This window comes from Cnephaeus nilssonii, assembly GCF_951640355.1.
Source record: "Cnephaeus nilssonii genome assembly, chromosome: 2".
Lineage (NCBI taxonomy): Eukaryota > Metazoa > Chordata > Mammalia > Chiroptera > Vespertilionidae > Cnephaeus > Cnephaeus nilssonii.
Window position 1 is genome coordinate 9,962,970 of NC_137073.1, and position 18,008 is coordinate 9,980,977.

At 53.0% G+C, this 18,008-nt stretch overlaps 2 protein-coding genes across 3 annotated transcripts; one reads left to right on the top strand and one right to left on the bottom strand.

Annotated features, from left to right (window-relative positions):
* Nucleotides 1-1,245: 1,245 nt before the first annotated feature.
* Nucleotides 1,246-13,369, bottom strand: RNF40 (ring finger protein 40). Its single transcript, XM_079782097.1, has 20 exons — nt 13,224-13,369; nt 12,916-13,115; nt 12,367-12,534; nt 12,093-12,234; nt 11,096-11,302; nt 10,432-10,553; nt 10,162-10,308; nt 9,971-10,045; nt 9,106-9,225; nt 8,838-9,017; nt 8,521-8,656; nt 7,511-7,632; nt 6,997-7,424; nt 6,796-6,913; nt 6,524-6,673; nt 6,118-6,330; nt 5,915-6,040; nt 4,644-4,784; nt 4,446-4,547; nt 1,246-2,303 (listed from the first exon to the last, which is right to left on the bottom strand). The coding sequence occupies exons 2-20, from the start codon at nt 13,042-13,044 to the stop codon at nt 2,127-2,129; spliced, it is 3,003 nt and encodes a 1,000-aa protein (XP_079638223.1). The 5' UTR covers nt 13,045-13,115; nt 13,224-13,369; the 3' UTR covers nt 1,246-2,126.
* Nucleotides 13,370-13,738: 369 nt separating this feature from the next.
* On the top strand, nt 13,739-17,961 carry CFAP119 (cilia and flagella associated protein 119). 2 transcript variants are annotated; one of them, XM_079782163.1, is made up of 9 exons: nt 13,739-13,967; nt 14,251-14,282; nt 15,066-15,131; nt 15,296-15,465; nt 16,251-16,321; nt 16,516-16,632; nt 16,715-16,784; nt 16,858-16,947; nt 17,771-17,961. In XM_079782163.1, the coding sequence occupies exons 1-9, from the start codon at nt 13,764-13,766 to the stop codon at nt 17,947-17,949; spliced, it is 999 nt and encodes a 332-aa protein (XP_079638289.1). In that variant the 5' UTR covers nt 13,739-13,763; the 3' UTR covers nt 17,950-17,961. The 2 variants fall into 2 exon arrangements, with proteins under 2 accessions (XP_079638289.1, XP_079638288.1); XM_079782162.1 differs by lacking the exon at nt 16,251-16,321 and having other exon boundaries at nt 16,415-16,632.
* Nucleotides 17,962-18,008: the final 47 nt, after the last annotated feature.

Genomic DNA, 18,008 nt, shown 5'->3' on the forward strand with positions numbered 1-18,008 from the left:
CTTGGGTTTGGGCTTCAGAATGTGGTTTGAGGCCTACTTTATTAGATGAGGACTCACCAGCAGTGTTAAGCTCCTCCGGACATGGAAGGTATCTGGGGAGGCGATGTGTAGGAACTTGCATTTAAGGAGCCCACAGGGAGGTGGCTCCTGGGAAAGGGGTGACTCACAGATATTGGCTGACCCCGACCCACTCCCGGGCACCATGATCCTCTCAGCGCCAAGCAGCCTCACTGTGATGCAACGTGCTGCGTTTTCCCCACCCTTGCCACGGCTGCCCTGGGGCCACGCACATATTTTCGGAGGCTCGATGCCATCTCCGGCCACAGCCCGTGCCTCGGTGAGCGTGCCCGCCACCTCCAGCACAGCGCAGGAAGCCACTGCGGCCCGTGCGTCCGTCTCCAGTCCGACCTGGTCCAGCCGTTGCAGCCCCGCCGAAACCCTGGGCGCCAGGTGGGTCCCACACACAGACAAGGTTGCAAGCCCCTGTGAAGGCGCGACTGCAGGACCGCACGGAAATGGGACTGTTGCCAAGCCCGCGGCCGCTACCCTGGCCATGGCCCCGACGCCAGCGCCGGAACCGACCCCGGTCAGCACCGGCCTTGGTGTGAGCCCCAGTACAGCCTCAGTGATGGCTCTCTCCGACCCGTCAGCACGCTGAACCCAGAAGTGCCCCTCGACACTCGAAACGGTTCCGAGGGGACACGCGACACCCGGCTAGCCGCCGGCGCAAATTGCAATGAAGAAAGTCACACACCGGTGTCCGATCTGTTTGTCTGAGGGGAGGGCCCCCGCAGGACGCAGGGCCACTTCTCGCCAGCAAAACCAGGAACCCGCTCCCCACCCCCACCCCAGGACCTGGTTGCTAGGTGCCAATTGGGAACTACATTTCCCAGGATGCAGCTGGGCGCTTCCCAGCATCCCAGCAGCCAATGACTGCCAGAGGTGTGACGAGCCCCCACCCCCCCAGGGTCAGCTCTTCCCCGGGGGAGGAGGGGCCAGCTGGCTCCGAAGATCCTTTCTCCCTGCAGGCTCGTTCCTCCCTCTCGAGCTCAGCCAGGAACCTCGCAGCCCCGGCAGCCGTTAGGTCTAAGCGTGACTGCGTGTCGGGGTGGACAGGAGCAGGATCTCTCATCTGCACGGAAGCTCCAGGTTCACACGCCAGGCGGGGCAGCGGCAAGACAGGTGTAGCAGCTAAAACCAGGAACCACGTTTAGGGCATGGAACCTGGCTACTCGGACCACAGGCTGAAGGTTGGATGTTTATTCATGACATACAGCCTATATTACAAGACATCTCTAGAGCAGGGGCTGTGAGTCCGAGTGGCCCCTGGCACCTGTCAGCAGCTCCACCTTCCAGGCCAGGCCTGCTGCCCTCACAGCCCAGTTTGCGTGGGCAGGCAGCACAGCAAGCATCGTGGTACAGGCTCAGTTACAGGGTTAGGTGAAGCTCTTCTACCTGGAATGATCAGAAGTTCTGCCTCCACTGCAGTTAAGGCCACCAAGATGAAAGCAGAGTCGGGGCTGGGGACGGGTGGGGAAGCATGAGGTGGGGGTAAGAGGGCTCGGGAGAGCAGATATCCAGAGGGGCCTGATTAGAATAGAAACGGATGATCTTGGTTCAGCACTCCCAAAATAAGGGCAAGGTGACTGCAGCAACCATAGCGCTTCCCCAGGAAGAGGGTGTTACTCCCCCTCCCCCACTCCCACTCCCACTCCCACTCCCCCCCCCCACCCCCACGCACAAGAGCCAGACTAAAGAGCCCAGGAACTCCACAGGAGAAGCCCTGCCAGGGCCTGGAAGGCAGGGAGCAAGGGGCTGGAACCCGGCTCACCCTGGTCCTCACTTGTGGGTGTGTAAGCAGGCAGTGAGTGAGTCTCCTCTTCCAGGGGAGGTCACAGCCTTGGGATTTCCCCCTTAGGGCTGGGATGGACCGACCTGGGTGCTCACAGCACATCTTTCCTGCATGGTGGGTGCCTCAGCTCTGACTGGAGAAAAGGTGGAACTGAGCTTGGCTCATCCCACTCCCACTAGCATGCACTGGAGACCCCAAACCAAGTAGATGGGAAGGGGCTGGAGGCACAGCCCCCAGGGTCCACGGGTGTTCCAAAGTCCCCTGAGTTATGGGTTCAGCTGATGTAGACTCGGTGGAAGTCATGGGCACCGAAGGCTGCGTTGCACTTGGGACACTTCCTCTGACGGGCCTCATAGCGGCCCCGCACGCACTCGAAGCAGAAAACGTGGAAGCACTTGGTAAGGACTGCATCCTTCTTGCGAGTGTTACAGCAGGGGCAGGTCAGCCGTGCCTGGGGCAGCCAAAGGCATCAGGTCAGATCAGGAACCTTCCTGACGGTGCCCAGAACCCCAGCTGACAGCAGGAGGTGGTTCTGGCTATGCTATCACATACACAGCCAACTGCATCTAACTCTTCATAACCCTGGGAGGTGTGGAGGAGCACTCTACATGAGGGACTGAGACTCAGAAGAAGCTGGTCTCAAAGCTACAAAGCAGCAGTCTGGATTCTAACCTGGCAGTGATGGCTGGGGTCACATGTTCCCCTCTCCAGGCCAACAACCCACAGGCTCAGCCTGGGCTTCTCTGCCCTTGGCTTCATCTCTTTCCTCCCTGTTCTTCTCTGGAAAAACCCCAATCCTGACTTAAGCCAACTGTCCACTTCACCTGCACCCCTAGTCACAGCTGGGCATGGCAGAACCACTAGAAATATGCAGTCTCCACCCTCAACTGGGTCCAGAGATCCTGCTGTGGGTCCCTGGAAGTTTCACAAATCTCTGCTCCTATCCTGAAACCTGCCACCAAGTCTCTCCTCCAACTCCAGACAGGAATTCCCTCAACTCAGCATTCACAACAGTTCTCCTTGGCTCGGCTTGAAATCCCAGCCCAGCCACCACCACCTTCCCTAGCTCTCAGAACCCTAACATCAGCATTTGATAGGCTCCAAAGTCTGTCTGTCTCTTGAGAAATCCTTCCCTTATCCACCACAGCTGCCTGCAGTGCCTCTGACCCTTTAAGGCCAAACTGTCTAAAAGATCTATGACCCACCTTCCACTCTCTCTTCACTCCAGTTAGCGAGTGTGCAAGTAATCTGTCATCTGACCTCCACCTCCACCTCCACCTCCACCTCCACCTCCACCTCCACCCCTGTCCAAGGACCATTCCCATCAAAACTGCCAAATCCAAGGGGCATCTCTCGTCACTCACTTCATCTGCCTTCTTGGCAGCTCTGATTCACCTCACCCCCTCCTCCTCGAAGTGCTTCCCCCATCAACTCCCTCTATGATCATCACTCTCCTTCACCCCAATCCACAGGCTTCTCTCTTCTGCCCATCTTTAAAGCTTTGAGGTTCCTAAGGAGAATGACCCCGTCCCTTCTTATGCCACAGACCCTCACTTCTATTTCTGCCTCAGCTGGTAATCCCCAAGCCTCTGTTCTCCAGACCTGCCCTTTTGCTTTGAGTGCTTTCCCAGGCATGTCCCGCGAGCACCTTGTTCTCAACATCTTTGAACACTGCCCACCAACCCCTACTCCTATTCAGTCTTCCTAATCCCACTAAATGCCACTCTTCATTCACCCAGTTTCTCAAATCAGGTACCCAGGAGTTCTCAGTATTTTTGTCTCCCTCCAATCACTGAATCCAAGCATTTCTGCCTCTTAAGTATCTCCTGAGCTCCTCTACTTGTTTCTAATACCTTCGCTCAGGATCAGGTTTTGCCTCAACAATTACAATAGCTTAACAAATCCCCCTGCCTCTAGTCTTTACCCACTTTAACCCAAATCTGACAGCAAATCAGACCACAATGCTATGGTTTAAAACCCTTGCATGTCTCCACGTTGCCAACCTGGCTTACCGCACGTTTTAGGTTGACATTGCCCAATGTTCTCAGGCTCGCTGGACACCACAAAATCCACATTCTGTCCTCCAAATACAATGTCCAACTCTGTCCTCCAAGACCCCTCTCTCAATTAGGGGCCTCACCTCTACCTTCCCCTTTGCCAGAATCCTCTTGTCCCCATTCCTCACAGCCAACTCGGACTCATCCTTCATGTTTCTTTTGGATGACATTCCTTCCCGGAAGCCTGCTGACCCCCAGGGCCGGTTTAAGAGCCTCCCTTCCCCTGAGTTCCCACACTGCTGATCACTCAGATGGGAGAATTACTTGGCTGCCTCCTCCAACACACTGTCAATTTCAAGAGCTCTGAGACTAGATCTAGTTCCAAGCCCTCTCACACCTTGCCAAGCACTCTGCCTGACCTGCAGTATGTGTACAATTCGTGGTCAGTTGTCTGATTCTCCATTACAGGTCTGCCCACGTTTTGCTATGCTTATTTCTGGGGTCCCCAGACCACCCACTAGTGCTCTTACCAACCCCTCATTTAAGATTCCTAGGTTGATGGAATCTTATCCATCAACCGAGCCCCACAGCCCCACCTTGTACTCCTTGATCTCCTCCTGGAGGATTTCATCAGCATCTGCATAAACCTCCACCTTCTTCTGCTTCTCCAGCTTGCGCCGCAGTCGTGAGATGTCCTCCTGAAGCACGACAGGGGCCGGGCTAAGTACAAGGTCTGCATCCTGACCCCCTCCCCCTAGGCCACACCAGTGACCCTGTCCCCACCATGTGCACACCTGAGCCCTCTTGAGGTTGAAGCTCTCTTTCTCTCGAGCAGCCCGGCTTTCTGCCAAGCAAGGCTGAATCTCTCGCAGCCGCGTCTGCACATGCTCCAGCTGTACCTTCAGGTCCTCAGCCAGCTGGGCTGCTTCCACGGCCTGAGGTGGGGACAGGGAGGAGGGCACCGTTCTCCTGAGCCGACGGAGTAGGCGCCATGGTCCACAGAGGCCTGTGTCAGACATTCCAGTGGTTCTTGCTCTTGGGGTTAAGTCCAATTTTCTTCACTGGAGCTGGTCCCTCCTCACCTCTGGACTCATACCTGCTCCTATTCTCCCTCATTCCTGACACTTTCCTCACCTGCATAACGCTCCCTCCTGAACCTAAGCTTGCACAGGACTTGTCCCTCCGCTACAACTCCAATACATACGTCTCCCCTGCAACTCCCTCAACTTAAATGTCCCTTCCTATTTTTTCATTCAGCCACCTTAGCTATCCCTCACAAGACTCGCTATGATCTGTGATAACACTGCTTTGTCTCTGGGATTACTGGCTGGCTATGTCCCCAAAAGACTGGAATTTCCCTCTTCTAATAGGACCCTCTTGTTCCCAGGGTCTCCCCAGCACTGAGCACAGGGTCGGGTATATACAGCAAAGGCATGTATACTGTCTAAATTAGGGGTGGGGAACATTTTTTCACCAAGGGCCATTTGGAAATTTAAAACATCATTCGCTTAATGTAATTCACTTGCTATAAATTTTGTTGCTATGAAAAAAGCTCCCAGATTTATTGAATCTCGAGTCCCACCTGCAGTTGCCTTGGCAGGGCCAGACCAAATAATTTCGCAGGCCTCATACTGATGTTCCCCACCTCCGGCCTAAATGAATGAATGAAGCAGGAGGAGAAAAAAGCCCAGTGGGGAAAGAAGATGAAAATCAATATCCATCTTAAGCCTTTACCACGAGCTAGATATTTCTGTTTTAATACAACTATGTGACAGGAACCACCCTCCCCATTTTACAGGTCAGGATGTGGGTCCTAGAGCCAAGGAGACGGACCGAATCCAAGTTCTACTCTTTCCTGAGCAAGTCAGTTGACCTCCTGAGCCTCAGTTTCCTCACGGATAACAAGAAAAACTGTCATAGGATTATTATGAGACTAAAATTTGACCAAGTATGAAAAGTCCTCACTCAGCACAGGGTCTGGAACACAGTAAGAGTTTGAGACGTGAGCCTGACTTCTTCAGCTGTGAGCCAGCATCGATGTTGCCTCCCCGAGGCCCGGCCTCACCTTCCTCTTATTGAGCTCCAGGGCCTGGCTGCGCAGCGTCAGCTCCTTCTCCACACCTCCAAGGCTACCCTGCAAGGCCCGCTCTTTTTCCTCCAGCTTCTGCACAGTCAGCAGCTGGGCATCCACCTGAGGACAGGGGTAGATTCAGTGCTGGGAAGCCCCTGCCTCTCCAGCTCCACCCTACAAGCCCAGGGTGACCATACCTGAGACTTGAGGCCAAGAACCTGCTCACCCAGCTCATCCTTCTCTTCCCGCAGCAGCTTGTGAATCTGGTTGGCCTTGATCCGCTCCGACATCAGCTTAAAGTTGGCATCGTCCTTTTCCCGCAACTGCTGCAGCAGCCGCCCATTTTGCTCCTGCATGTCCTCAAAAGCCTGCCCTGTCACATCCATCTCCGACAGCAAAGCCTCCTCCTCCTGTACAGGAAAGGACAGAGGGAATGTGGTAGATGGACAGGATGACCATGGGGAAACCCCAGGAAAACACAGCTGAGCAAAGAACCACAGAGTGGAACCAGACCATCTGCTAGAAGAACCCAAGACTGGGGTGTGGGGAGAGCGGGTAAAGGGAATCCTAACATTTAGAAGCAAGAGAACAAGAGGCTCACACCTGCTTGGTGGCACCCAACTTGCGCTGCAGGTGTTCTATCTGCTCCTCTGCCTGCCGAATTCGCCTCAGGGCATCCTCATCTGCAATCTTCTTGCTCTCCCTTCGATCCCTCTCCTCCAGTTCCCGGATACGACTCCGTAGCTCATCGACCTACAGCCACCAGGAGGAGGGAGCTCTCCTGTCATGACTTCCTGTTGATCTAGGGCTCTGCTTTGGTCAGAACCCTATGGGGTAGCCTCTCTATATGCCCCACAAGCCCTACCTGACCTCACCTCGGCCTTGGCCTTGCGTTCAGCTGCCATGAGCTGCACCTTATCCCGCTGCTCCTTGGGTGCCGATTTGTACATATCCAGCAGCAGCTTCATCTCCTTCTGGCTTTCCTGGGCCTTCCTGGGGGAGGCACAGGAGGACTTGGTAAGCAGGGCTGGAGGCCACTTGGCAGGGGTGGGAAGAAGACAGGAATAGGGCCTCACTTGAGCTCTGCTCGGAGACCTTTAAGGAGTTCTGACTCCTTCCTCTTCGCCTCCTCCACCTTGGCCTTCTCCCGATCAGCTCTTGCAAGTGCTGAGGCTATAGACTGGGGTCCCAGGCCAGGCCCTTCCCGCTCCCGAAGCTCCCGTTTGGGCCTGGCCTCAGGTTCTCGGCCCCGGGAAGAGGGGCCCTGGGGCCCGGGGGTTAAGGCCTGAGCATCTTCCTCAGAGGGGACCAGCTCCTCCTTCTTTGCTGAGGAGGTGGTCATGGTGGCAACAGGCATTGAAGCTATCTCCTTCCTGGTCTCATGGGCTCCAACAGGGCCTGGCCCACCCTCTTCTTTCCCTGCGGCCGGGGCACTGAGGCCCGAGTCCTCCGAGTGGCCCAGGTTGGGGATAGAGTGCGTAGAGCCACTGGCCTGGGCCCGGAGCTGCAAAGCACAGGAGAGAACAGGGTTGCAGTGAGATGGCCCTCACTGGGCTCTAGCCAAGGTTCTCCCAGGAGCACGCTCCTCACCTTGCCAATCTCAGCCTGCACTTCCCGCAGCTTCCGCTTGTATCGCTGGGCATCCCCCTTTAGCTGGTGGTTGTGGTTTTGAAGACTGCTGATCAGGTGGCGCATCTCCCGGTTGATGGGCCCTAGGGAAGGGTCAGGGGTTAATGTCAGACTGGCCCCTAGATTAGGGGCCCAACTCTTTAGTGGGGGGAAGAGGAGCCAGAGCCATCACTCCCATTATAAAGAAGAGGAAAACTGAAGCCTTTATACAGTATGACTTCATCGAAGTAATGTAGACTTTACAATATGATCTCATCAAAGTAATGTAGACTTTACTTTGAAGAAAATTCACCCAAAAGTAACTTCACACTGTGTGTTATTTCTGCTCATGTACATTTTTAAATACTTCCAACTTTCCTTCAAAAGAACACATAACAGTAAATTCACAAAAGTGAGTTCATCTACTTCTGGATTTTTAAACAAACGTCACCTTCTCAGTAATCCATTTCTCAGTCCTTCCCATCCAAAACTGCAACACCCTTTCTCCTAATACTTCCTGTCTTCAATCCATGCTTTATTTTTCTTGGCATATTTGTCATTATCTAAAATACATATTCTATATTTTCTTTTCTATTCCTGCCTTCCCCCATTATAACAGTGCTCCACACCAGCAGGGATTCTTTGTTTTGTTCACTGGTATAATCCCAAAGCCGAGAACAGAGCCTGGCCCATAGGTGGTATTAAATAATTCTTTCCAAAATAAATTATCTATCTGAGAGAGACACCAGAAGGCCAGAGAACCACAGGTGGGGCTGACAGCTCATGCTCTCAGCCTGCTCCATCAACCACCTCAGCTGGTTGTAACTCTTACTGTGCCTTTGAGCCAGGTGGTGTGGTACCTGTTTTCCACAGGGAGACGAGGCTCTGTGACAGGAAGGGTTAAACCTCTTGCATCTGGGTGAGCAGCAGCCCCTCACTAGGGCCTAGCAATCCCAGGTAAGGCCCACCTCCACCCTGTCCTCACCACATACCCGCCTGCTCGTTGGCCGCCAGGTTCTGTTCAAACTCGATGCGCAGCATCTCGTACTCCTTGCGTACCTGGGCCAGTGTGTCCTCCAGCTGGATAACCTCTGTGCGCAGCTTCTTCTGCAGCCCCAACTCATCGCTCTGTGGGGTGAGGCATTAAGGACCCACACAATCCCTCTGCTCCCTGGCAAGCCCCCTACCTTAGGCCTCAGTGGCTTAAGAAGAATTTATTCCCAAGGGACCCCTGGCAGGCATACAGGGACTTAACCCAGGAATGCCTTACCCCACTTACCCACAGCCCCCACCCATTCCTGGGCCATACCTCCATGTGTTCAATGTGCCTCAGGTGGGAGTTCTTGGTGGCCAGCAGCAGCCCCCGGGCCTCATCCAGCTGGGTCTTCACTTGCAGGGACTCATTGTAAAGCAGCGAGAACTGGGCCTGCAGCATTCGATATTCCCCCGTCTCCCGGACCACCTCTTCAGGAAGGCTACGTAGGGCCACCTAAAGGCAGGGATGCCCAAAAGTGGTCAGTGAAAGGATTCAGCCCCCACCTTGCAGTCTTAGGCCCTCCCAGCCCCAAACAGCCCACCTTGAGGCGCTCATTGGTCCGCACAGCCCCCTGAAGTTCGGCCTGTAGCTTCTCCAGCTCTGCCATGCGGCTATTGGCCAATTCCTGGTTTTCCTCTAACTCCGCATTCAGCATCTCAAACTGTGGAATGGGAAAGGCTGTGGGAGTCAGGGCCAGGCCAGGAGGCATGTTTCCTTCACAAAAGCCTCATTCAAGCTCTCCTATGTGCAGCAATGATGTATTCTGAAGCCCCTGGGACATGCCAGACCTAAGCACTTTCCTAAGAGCTCCCAGGCAAGTGGAAGAAAATTCAATACTGCATGGTGAATGCTGGGAACCAAGGCTTGTTGTAACTGACAAGGAGTGAGCGAAATCTTCCTGGAAGCCCTGAAGAGTAAAGGAAAGGGGCTTAGGGCATGGGGATCCCCACAGCACCAAGAAAATGTGCAACTGCCAAGAGGTGAGAGAGCATCGATAGGACAAGGAATGAGACAGTGATTAAAGGCACTGTGACTAAGAGTCTCAGCAAGGCTCTTCTTCAGCCACCAACTGAGAATTCCAATCGCCTCCAGCACTTCCATTTATCTATTGCCTATACTTTCTCTGTGGTGCTTATAACCAACTGATGTACTATTTTACTTACTTCTGGCCAGTTCTCCCGACTTAAGCTCCATAAAAGCTTTGGTTTTTGTCTATTTTGTTCTCCAATATGCTTGCTGCCTAGCACTTAGTGTTTAGCAATTACTTACTGAACATATTTGTGCATGAATACAACAAAGAGCAGCATGGGTGACAGGGAAGGACCTCAGACACCATAATTCTGTGGGGAATGTCAAGGGTAGAGAAAAGATTACAGGAGGGACTGGGAAGAATGATACCTGCTCACCTTCTGCATGCTGAGTGTGATCTGGCCCCCCTGGAAGCCTGAGGAACTCCCAGACACATAGTAGCCAGAGTTGAGCTGTGGAGAGGAGAGAGAAAGAAAGAGAGACGGACAGACAGGTGAGTGTGGAGGAGAGAACCTAGGGCCCTCGGTACCCAGCCCTGGCTCCGTCTGACACGGCACCCCAGCCCCACCTGCTCCAAGGCCTCCGCCAGGTGCTTATTGAGCTTTTGCTCACGCTTGCGCAGCTTCTCAATGTCCCACTGCAGGTCCTCTACTGTCGTGTCCATCTCTAGCACTTTGGTCTCTGCTGATGTCACTTTATCCTGGAGCTCAGAGTACTGAGAACAATGAAGAGGGCAGATGCTTAAATGAGGAGACTTGGTTCCCTAAGATGCTTGGGTGTCCACCTAACCTAAACCCTGCCCTGGGTCTAATCCCACCCCCAACAATGCAACGCCCACCTCCAATGAGATACGGTGGTGCTTCTCCTGTAGCTGGGTGGCCAAGTCCTGAAGTCGCCGGTTCTCACGGCCCAGCTCCCGGGTGCGTGCCCGAGCCGCCTCACCAGGGGGCTCACTATCCCCTGGGAAGTCAGGGCTCGGGTCAGAGTCAAGTCCAGGGCAATGGGGAAAAGTGCTAACTCATTCTGGGGTCTGCTATGTGCCCAGTGTGATCCACCATGACAAAGCCAGGAGTCTTTACCCCCACTGCACAAAGGAGGAAACCAGCTCAGAGAGGAGAGCCATTTGCCCAAAATGCCAAGGCTAGAGTGACAGAACGAAGGTTTGGGGAAGCCTGTCTGCCTACAAAGCCTGGGCACTTGCTGCTATGTCTTGTGGATCAGCATCTGCCACCGAGATTTGTGCAAAGTGCTCCAAAAAAGATATCCCGCCAAAACGGGTTGGCCCCACTAGAATCAACAACTCCTCCTCTTGATCTCTTTAGAGTTCAACTCCAGAAATCAAAGTTGGAGCCCCCATCTACAACCTAACCCTTCCCTGAGAACATGACTGACTTATTCCTTGGGGAATTCTGGCTGCCTCTGGGCCAGAGGCATTGAGAAAGGGATAGCATAAAGATGCAAATTGGTATGGACATCTCTGGGGCGGGGCACAAAGCACTAACCTCCGCTGTATACTCGCTGGCAGAGTTCCTCCACCTGGCGCTGCAGGTGGTCTGAGGCCTCCACGACACGGGACACGGCTGCCTTGGAGAACTCCATTCGGCCCTGCAGCTGCAGCTCCACCTCCTCATTACTGCTGGCACCCAGTGCCACCACAAAAGCCAAGGCTGGCTCACTGAGTGGGGGCCGCAGCTGCACGGGCAGGGTCTCTAGGAGGGATGGAAACACTAATGAGGACAAGAGCAGCAGTTACAACTCTGAACCAAGTTCCAGACTGAGCCATTCAACACTCTTGGGCTCACTGAATCAACACAACCAACACCTAGAGTGCACTGTTATCCCCATCTTGAAATCAAAACAAGAGATTCAAGAGGTAATTCCCCTAAGGCCACAATGCTCCCAATTACTTCTGCAGGGAAGCCTTCTCTGCCTTCTCAAACTAAATTAGAACCCACACCAGGCCCTGGCTGGGTCACTCGGTTGGTTAGAGCATCAAGGTTGTGGGTTTGATCCCTGATCAGAGCACATACAAGAATCAACCAACGAATGCATAAAGTGGAATAACAAATCTATGATGTTCTCTCTCTCCCTAAAATCAATAAATAAAATAAAATAGAACCACACACAAGTGCACACACACTAATTCCCGTTCAGGGGCCCCTATACTTTTATGATTTACAATCACTTCCTCTCTGATGGCAGTGGTAGTATTTCTTTTTGCTTATCTGTCTCCTGCAAGTCTAGATTAGTGCCAGATACAGTCAACACTCAATATTAACACTTTGAACTGAATGAATATCAAAATATAAAATGCACTATGAACCAAGTCACTCAGATTCCAAAGCTTGTACTATGCTGCCCAAACATGAAATCAACTTTATGTGCATGTGTGGGAGGGGAGGTAGGGACTCCAGGAGCCTGATATCAAAAGTCCCTTCCTCTCCAGGACCTTTCCCAGAACATAATTAAGCTCCCCAGATCCTAGGGCTCTGGCCCTACCCCTCAGTTCTGATGTCCCTGGCTCTGTGAGAGGGGTCTCATCACGGGTCGGCCCCTCCTGGGTTCCAGGCGCCTCTGTCCCTGAAGACAGCTCCCCCTGGTTCTCATGATGCCGGAGAAGGGTTTCCACAGTTTCATCCAGCTGAAGGGAGAAAGCACCAAAAATGTTATGAATTCCTCAGGTGCTTCCATCATAACACTGCTGCCCAGCAGAGGAGTCTGAGAATTGGCAACTGGATCAAGGCCAGGTCCTGGAAAGCAGAGGGGCATCCACCTGGGCCCAGTAGCGATTGACAATGAGGAGCGTGGCATCATCTGTGGCCTGCCGTTTTTCCAGCTTCTCAATTCGTTCTCGGAGTTCATCTTCACAAGCCTGTCGCTGTTCCAACCGCTCTGCTAGTTTCTTGTTCTTGAACTGCAAAACCTTCAGGTCCATCTCCTCCTACGGAGAAAAACAGAAGGACCAAGAAGAAAGTCAAGCAGGACCCAAGATATCAATCACAGAGAGAGGCAGAAGACAGCAAATGGAATGGGTGGAAAGAGGAGTATCCCCCAAACTAACTGCTAACAGGACTGAAAGAGGCGCAGACACCCACAGAGAGCGTCTTGGTTGAGGAGGGTCTGCTTCTGTCTCCTCCGAACCCTTCCAGGAGCCTGTTTTCCTATCTGGGAAGGGAGGGCAGACGCCTTGTTCTCGGTGTCTTTCAACAGTGTCCTGTAAGGTGGATCCTGCTAAATTTGGGGAACTGGGAATAAGGTTCCGGGCGATTGGGGCGGAGAACAGAGTTGGAAGTCTGGTTAAGTTGAGAGGGCTGGAACGAACCGTAGAAGAGATGCCCCCAAGACGAATGGGTTCTATAAGTGTGGTTGTGGTCTTCTCTTCGCGGCTCAACTTCTCTGGGGGCCCCGAGCCCCCGTCGCCGGCGGCGCGTTTGTTGCCGGGCCCAGACATGGCCGCGGCGGCAGGAGCGGTGCAGGGTCTCCCCAGGAACGTCAGGCAGGAGGCGGCGGCACTTCCGTCACCTGCAGAAGACGGAGAGCACAGATGTGGACGCGACCGGTGCTCCGCAGCCCCAACCCTTCCCCGCACATACCTGCTGCATCCCGCCCTCACCGCCCCAGGCCGCTCACCTGCAGCAGGATCAGCCGAGCGCCGCCATCTTGGACTTCACCAGACGTCACCCGGCCTCCCCAGCACTGAGCGCAGGCGCCAGGGGCAATGCCGGATGTGGTGGCACTGCATTTCCTGTTTCTATTGGTTGCGCTTTGTCCCTCCTATCGGGTTTCTTCCGAACTTCTCTTTTTCTCAGTGATTGGCCAGTAGACGTTCCTATGGTAACTGACAGCACCGTCCCACGCCCAGCCTAACGACGTCGTCTGCCTCTTATTAGAAACTTTGGAGAAGCGGGGGGCACTTTGCAATTTATTACGCACGCGCATTCTCTTCTAATGGACGCGTACATTACACTTCCTTTTCTTTCCCCGAGGCGCTTAGCAACCGTCCGGGTGGCGACGCCCCCCGCGGATTGGCTGCAGCCGACCTCTCGGCTGCGAAGATTGGCTGAAGCGTGGATAGCGGGTCAGACCTAGGAAGTGCCTGAGGAGAACCGGTGGTCCCAGAGCAGAGGCAAGGTAGAGCCTGCGGTGACCGTGACCCGGAGGAGCGACGAGATGACCCATCGGAAGTCCAGCCAATTCCAGAGCCTGAGAACGCAGTCGGACCTTGAACAGCCCTCCGAACTGCGGCGGGAAAGCAAGAAGGACCGCAGCTCAGTGGATGAACTAGCCTCGCGTTTGGGAATAGGAGTGCGGTCCGAGTACGGCACCAGGGCCTCGGTGGAAGAGGATGAAGATCCTGCAGCCAACTTGTTCCCGGTAAGGACGAGTAGTCCGCTCGTGAATGTTGTAAAAGGGCTCCGGACAGGGCGCCACCCGTCGTTATGTTTACTAACTTTAAGGCGTCTCCTAGGCTGCCTTGGTGAAGCGGCGAATGGATTGTTAATATGCTCATTAATAGTACTTAGGGCCTGCTGAAGCCCTGCCCGCCCGCGTTGTTCGTTCATAGTCCTTAAGACGAGAAAGCGAGTTCTCAGGTCCCCTGGAGATTTGCCATGGACCAGGGACAAGGACTTTGGTCCAATCTGCTTTCTCTCCGCAGCCTCCTCTGCCCCAGCCCCGGATCTGCATGTGGTGAGTGTAAAGAGCCTTGGGAAAAGTTACATTTCACTCTTGCGTGATTCCCTTGCTTCCCCAAAAGCCCTGTCAAACAGCCAGGGCAGAAAAAAAGATAGGACATCCCGTTTACAGATGAGGAGACTGAGGTCCAGAGATGCGATTACCCAAGATGACTAGAAGCTGGCTCTCCTGTCTCCATAGTCCAAAGAGCAAGTGTGGGAAGTAAATAGAATATCAAAGCTGTCATGGAGCATTGTGCAAATGGGGACACTGAGGCCCACAGGGGTACTTGCCCAAAGTCATACAATTAAGGGAGTGACAGAGCAGAAACAAGAACTCAAGTTTCCTAACCGTAGGCTTTATAATGAAAATAATCATAAGAATTAATTTAGGCCATGGCCAGTGTGTTCAGTGGTTAGGCATGCACTAAAACCTTGCAGGTTCCATTCCTGGTCAAGGGCATATACCTGGGTTGCAGGTTCGATCCCTGGCCCAGTCAGGGCACAAGCGGGAGGCAACCAATTGATGGATGTCTCTCATATCAATGTTTCTCTTTCTTCCCCTACCTCTCCCTCTCCCACTCTAAAAAAAAAGTTCATTTAGATCCTATCAGTTATTTACAGATGGAAAACATGAGGCCCAGAGAGGGAAGTGGCTTGCTTAAGGTCACACGGCATGTTAGTGGAAAGGCCAAATTTCAAACTCAGGTTTCCTGGTTCCCAGTCTAGTGCTCTAGTCCTGCCATGAGACTAATGTATAATGGCCACCAACACCATTTCTCCTCTTTTCCTATGGCAGGAAGTACCTGGACATCCATTCCATGCACAGGCTGGAGAAGACGGCCAATGCTGAGGAGATGAGGGAGTATGGAGGGGGGAGAAGCAGGGAAGGGAAGAAGCAAGTGAAAGGCTGAGGGGTGTACTGGGAAGGCATGAGAAATGCCTGGCTCCAAAGCATGTTGTACACTAGTGTGGGGTAGTGAAGGGAGGCTTCCATTGTCTCTCACCCCATCCTCTCTCCCTCTCAAGGGTGCTGGCCGACCTGTTGGGGCTAGGATGGCCTGAGCAGAGCCTGCGGGATGCCATCACCCTGGATCTCTTCTCCCATGCACTCATCTTCTGCCGCCAGCAGGGCTTCTCAATGGAGCAGACATCAACGGCTTGTGCCCTGCTCCAAGATCTTCACAAGGCCTGTGTTGGTAAGAGGCGCTGCTGACCAGAAGGTTTGAGCCCAGGAAAGAGGAGGAGGCTGGATAGCATAAGTAACCATGGGAAGTAGAAATAGGGAGATCACCCCCTGGCATCTGTTGTCATTATTAGCAGTGTTACCACACATAGTTATTTCACCTATGAAATCTTCATTTCCTTATCTATAAGAATAATGACTGTTCTGCTATGGGGGGAGGGAGGCGCAAAAAAGTATACACATTGAATAATTATTAATCCCAATGGGTTAAATCTGAAAAAAGAGCCCTAGCCAACTTGGCTCAGTGGATAGAGCGTCAGCCTGCCGACTCAAGGGTCCCAGGTTCGATTCCGGCCAAGGGCACATGCCTGGGTTGTGGGCTCAATCCCCAGTGGGGGTCGTGCAGGAGGCAGCCGATCAATGATTCTCTCTCATCATTGATGTTTCTATCTCTCTCTCCTTCTCCCTTCCTCTCTGAAATCAATAAAGAAATATATATATTTTTTAAAAAGACATTGGAATTAATAATTATACAAAGTGTGTATATATTTTTTGGGACACCCTGTATATGAAATATATATATGCACAGTGCTCAGTAAAATAGCTCTTGCTTTCTCCCTTTTATTCCCAGAACTGGTTTTCTTCAGGATGTTTAACAAGAGCTAAAATGATGTATTTCTTGGTTTATTGTATGTCCCTTCCACTAACATGTCAGCCTAAGTAGTGTAGCTCTTGATTGAGTAAAATGAATGGTTATCACAGAGGTGACTCACTGGAGTATCTTGTTTTCCCTCCCAGCAACCCCCCTGGGCAATGTGGAGGAATGTTACCGCTACTTCACCAGTGTTCTTTTTTGCCATGGAGTCAGGGTCAGTTCCCCTGATGGGATCTTCGCTCCTCCCCAGACAAGGTCTAGCCCCATCGCCTGTTCTCACACTCATCCCCCTCATCTTCCTCTGAAGGCCACAGTGGGCTCTCCCTGCTCCTGGACAGCTGGGCACTAGGAGAAAAGGCCAGAGCTTCAGGAGGTGGTCAGTCCTCTAATTCCCAGTCACCCCCACAGCGGCCCCCTTTCAGTATCAACCTTTTTAAGGAGGAACAGCTGTTGGCCCTGGCTGATTATGTGGTCAACACCTACTTTCGCCACTTCAAGCTCTACAAATACGTCTTTACTCCCCAGGTATTGGGCCCTGGACCACCCCTCAGTTCCCCTTCCCCTCAGTGCAGATGCCGTCCTCTCAGCTGCCTCTTTGTCTCCCCAGGTGCGGCTGGATCTGTCTTTGACTTATTTAGGGCTGCAGCCACCCAAGCTCTGGCCAGAGGATGAGAGAGGTAAGGGAGAATGCCGGGGCTGGGGCTGGGGCTGGGGCCGGGGCTGAAGGCTCTTCCTGCTTCTGGCTTGCAGAGAAAGAAGGCGGCGAGGAGGTGGAGGAGCAGGCCGTCACCCTACAGGAGGAGGAATCAGAAACGGTGGCTGAGCCACAGCAAGAGCCAAGTGAGGACCTGGAGGAGTTTGGGTTCTCTATGACTTGGGGCAAATGTGAAATGAAGGGTTTAGACCACATCAGGACTTCAGACTTTTTTAGTCATGGTGTCCTTTCTCCAATGATTCAGCATGCAGAAGTCCAAGATGACAGATAAACACAGCTGCTAGGAGCTCCAGAAAAACTGGTGACAACAGCCAGCACATAACTGATAATACTATGTGCCAGGCAAGCCCTATTTCATTTTATTTTTTATTATTATTTTTTAAATCCTCACCCAAGGACACTTTTTCTATTGATTTTTAGAGAGAGGGAAAGACAGAGAGAAACATCGATGTAAGAGAAACTGGTTGCTTCCTGCATGCACCCTGACCAGGGCCCAGGCTAGGGAGGGGCCTACAACCGAGGTACATGCCCTTGACCAGAATCGAACCCGGGACCATTCGGTCCACACTCTCTTATCCACTGAGCCAGACCGACCAGGGCCAGGCAAGGCCTATTTAAAACATTTTATGTACATTAACCCATTTAATTCTCCCTCAATCCCAGATGCTAGGTGCTATCACTATCCACATTTTACATGGGAGGAAACCTAAGGCATAGAAAGGTGAACTCACCTGCCTAAGTTCACAAAGCTATTAAGTAGCAATCCAGAAAATCTGGCTGGCAATAGCCATTCTGCCCACTTCTCTCTCACAGAAAGGCTGGCTGATATTTTCTGAATTCAAGCAACATTTCCACCTACATTGTCCCTAGGGACACCTTGGAACTTGTTTGTCCAGCTAGGGGCAATCTTTCAGCCCCAAGCAGCATCTCTCCTTCCCTGCCCCGCAGGCCAGGTCTCCCTCCTCCGAGCCTACATCAAGACCCAGCTGAACAAGGAGCTGGAGCTGCTGCAGCAGCTGGTGGAGGAGCGGCTCAAGGCCAGCGAGGAAAGGCTCAACAGCAAGCTGACCACCCTAGAGCGGCCCTTCCAACTACCTCCAGGCAAAAGCAAGAATAAGTCCAAGTGACCCCCCGTGTTTGCCCCAATAAAGGCCTCGGCCAAAGTGGCCCCATCCGCGCCCCCACC

What these genes read in the sequence shown, in the direction of transcription:
- RNF40 (XM_079782097.1), bottom strand. Translation starts at nt 13,044, where the DNA reads ATGTCTGGGCCCGGCAACAAACGCGCCGCCGGCGACGGGGGCTCGGGG. An exon ending in TGGAGCTCAATAAGAGGAAG is followed by an intron (nt 4,785 to 5,914) that starts GTGAGGCCGGGC and finishes TCCCCACCTCAG; the next exon opens with GCCGTGGAAGCAGCCCAGCT. An exon ending in AGGAGATCAAGGAGTACAAG is followed by an intron (nt 2,304 to 4,445) that starts GTGGGGCTGTGG and finishes TGGCTGCCCCAG; the next exon opens with GCACGGCTGACCTGCCCCTG.
- CFAP119 (XM_079782162.1), top strand. Translation starts at nt 13,764, where the DNA reads ATGACCCATCGGAAGTCCAGCCAATTCCAGAGCCTGAGAACGCAGTCG. An exon ending in CTGCAGCCAACTTGTTCCCG is followed by an intron (nt 13,968 to 14,250) that starts GTAAGGACGAGT and finishes TTCTCTCCGCAG; the next exon opens with CCTCCTCTGCCCCAGCCCCG. An exon ending in TCTTCACAAGGCCTGTGTTG is followed by an intron (nt 15,466 to 16,414) that starts GTAAGAGGCGCT and finishes CTTCCTCTGAAG; the next exon opens with GCCACAGTGGGCTCTCCCTG.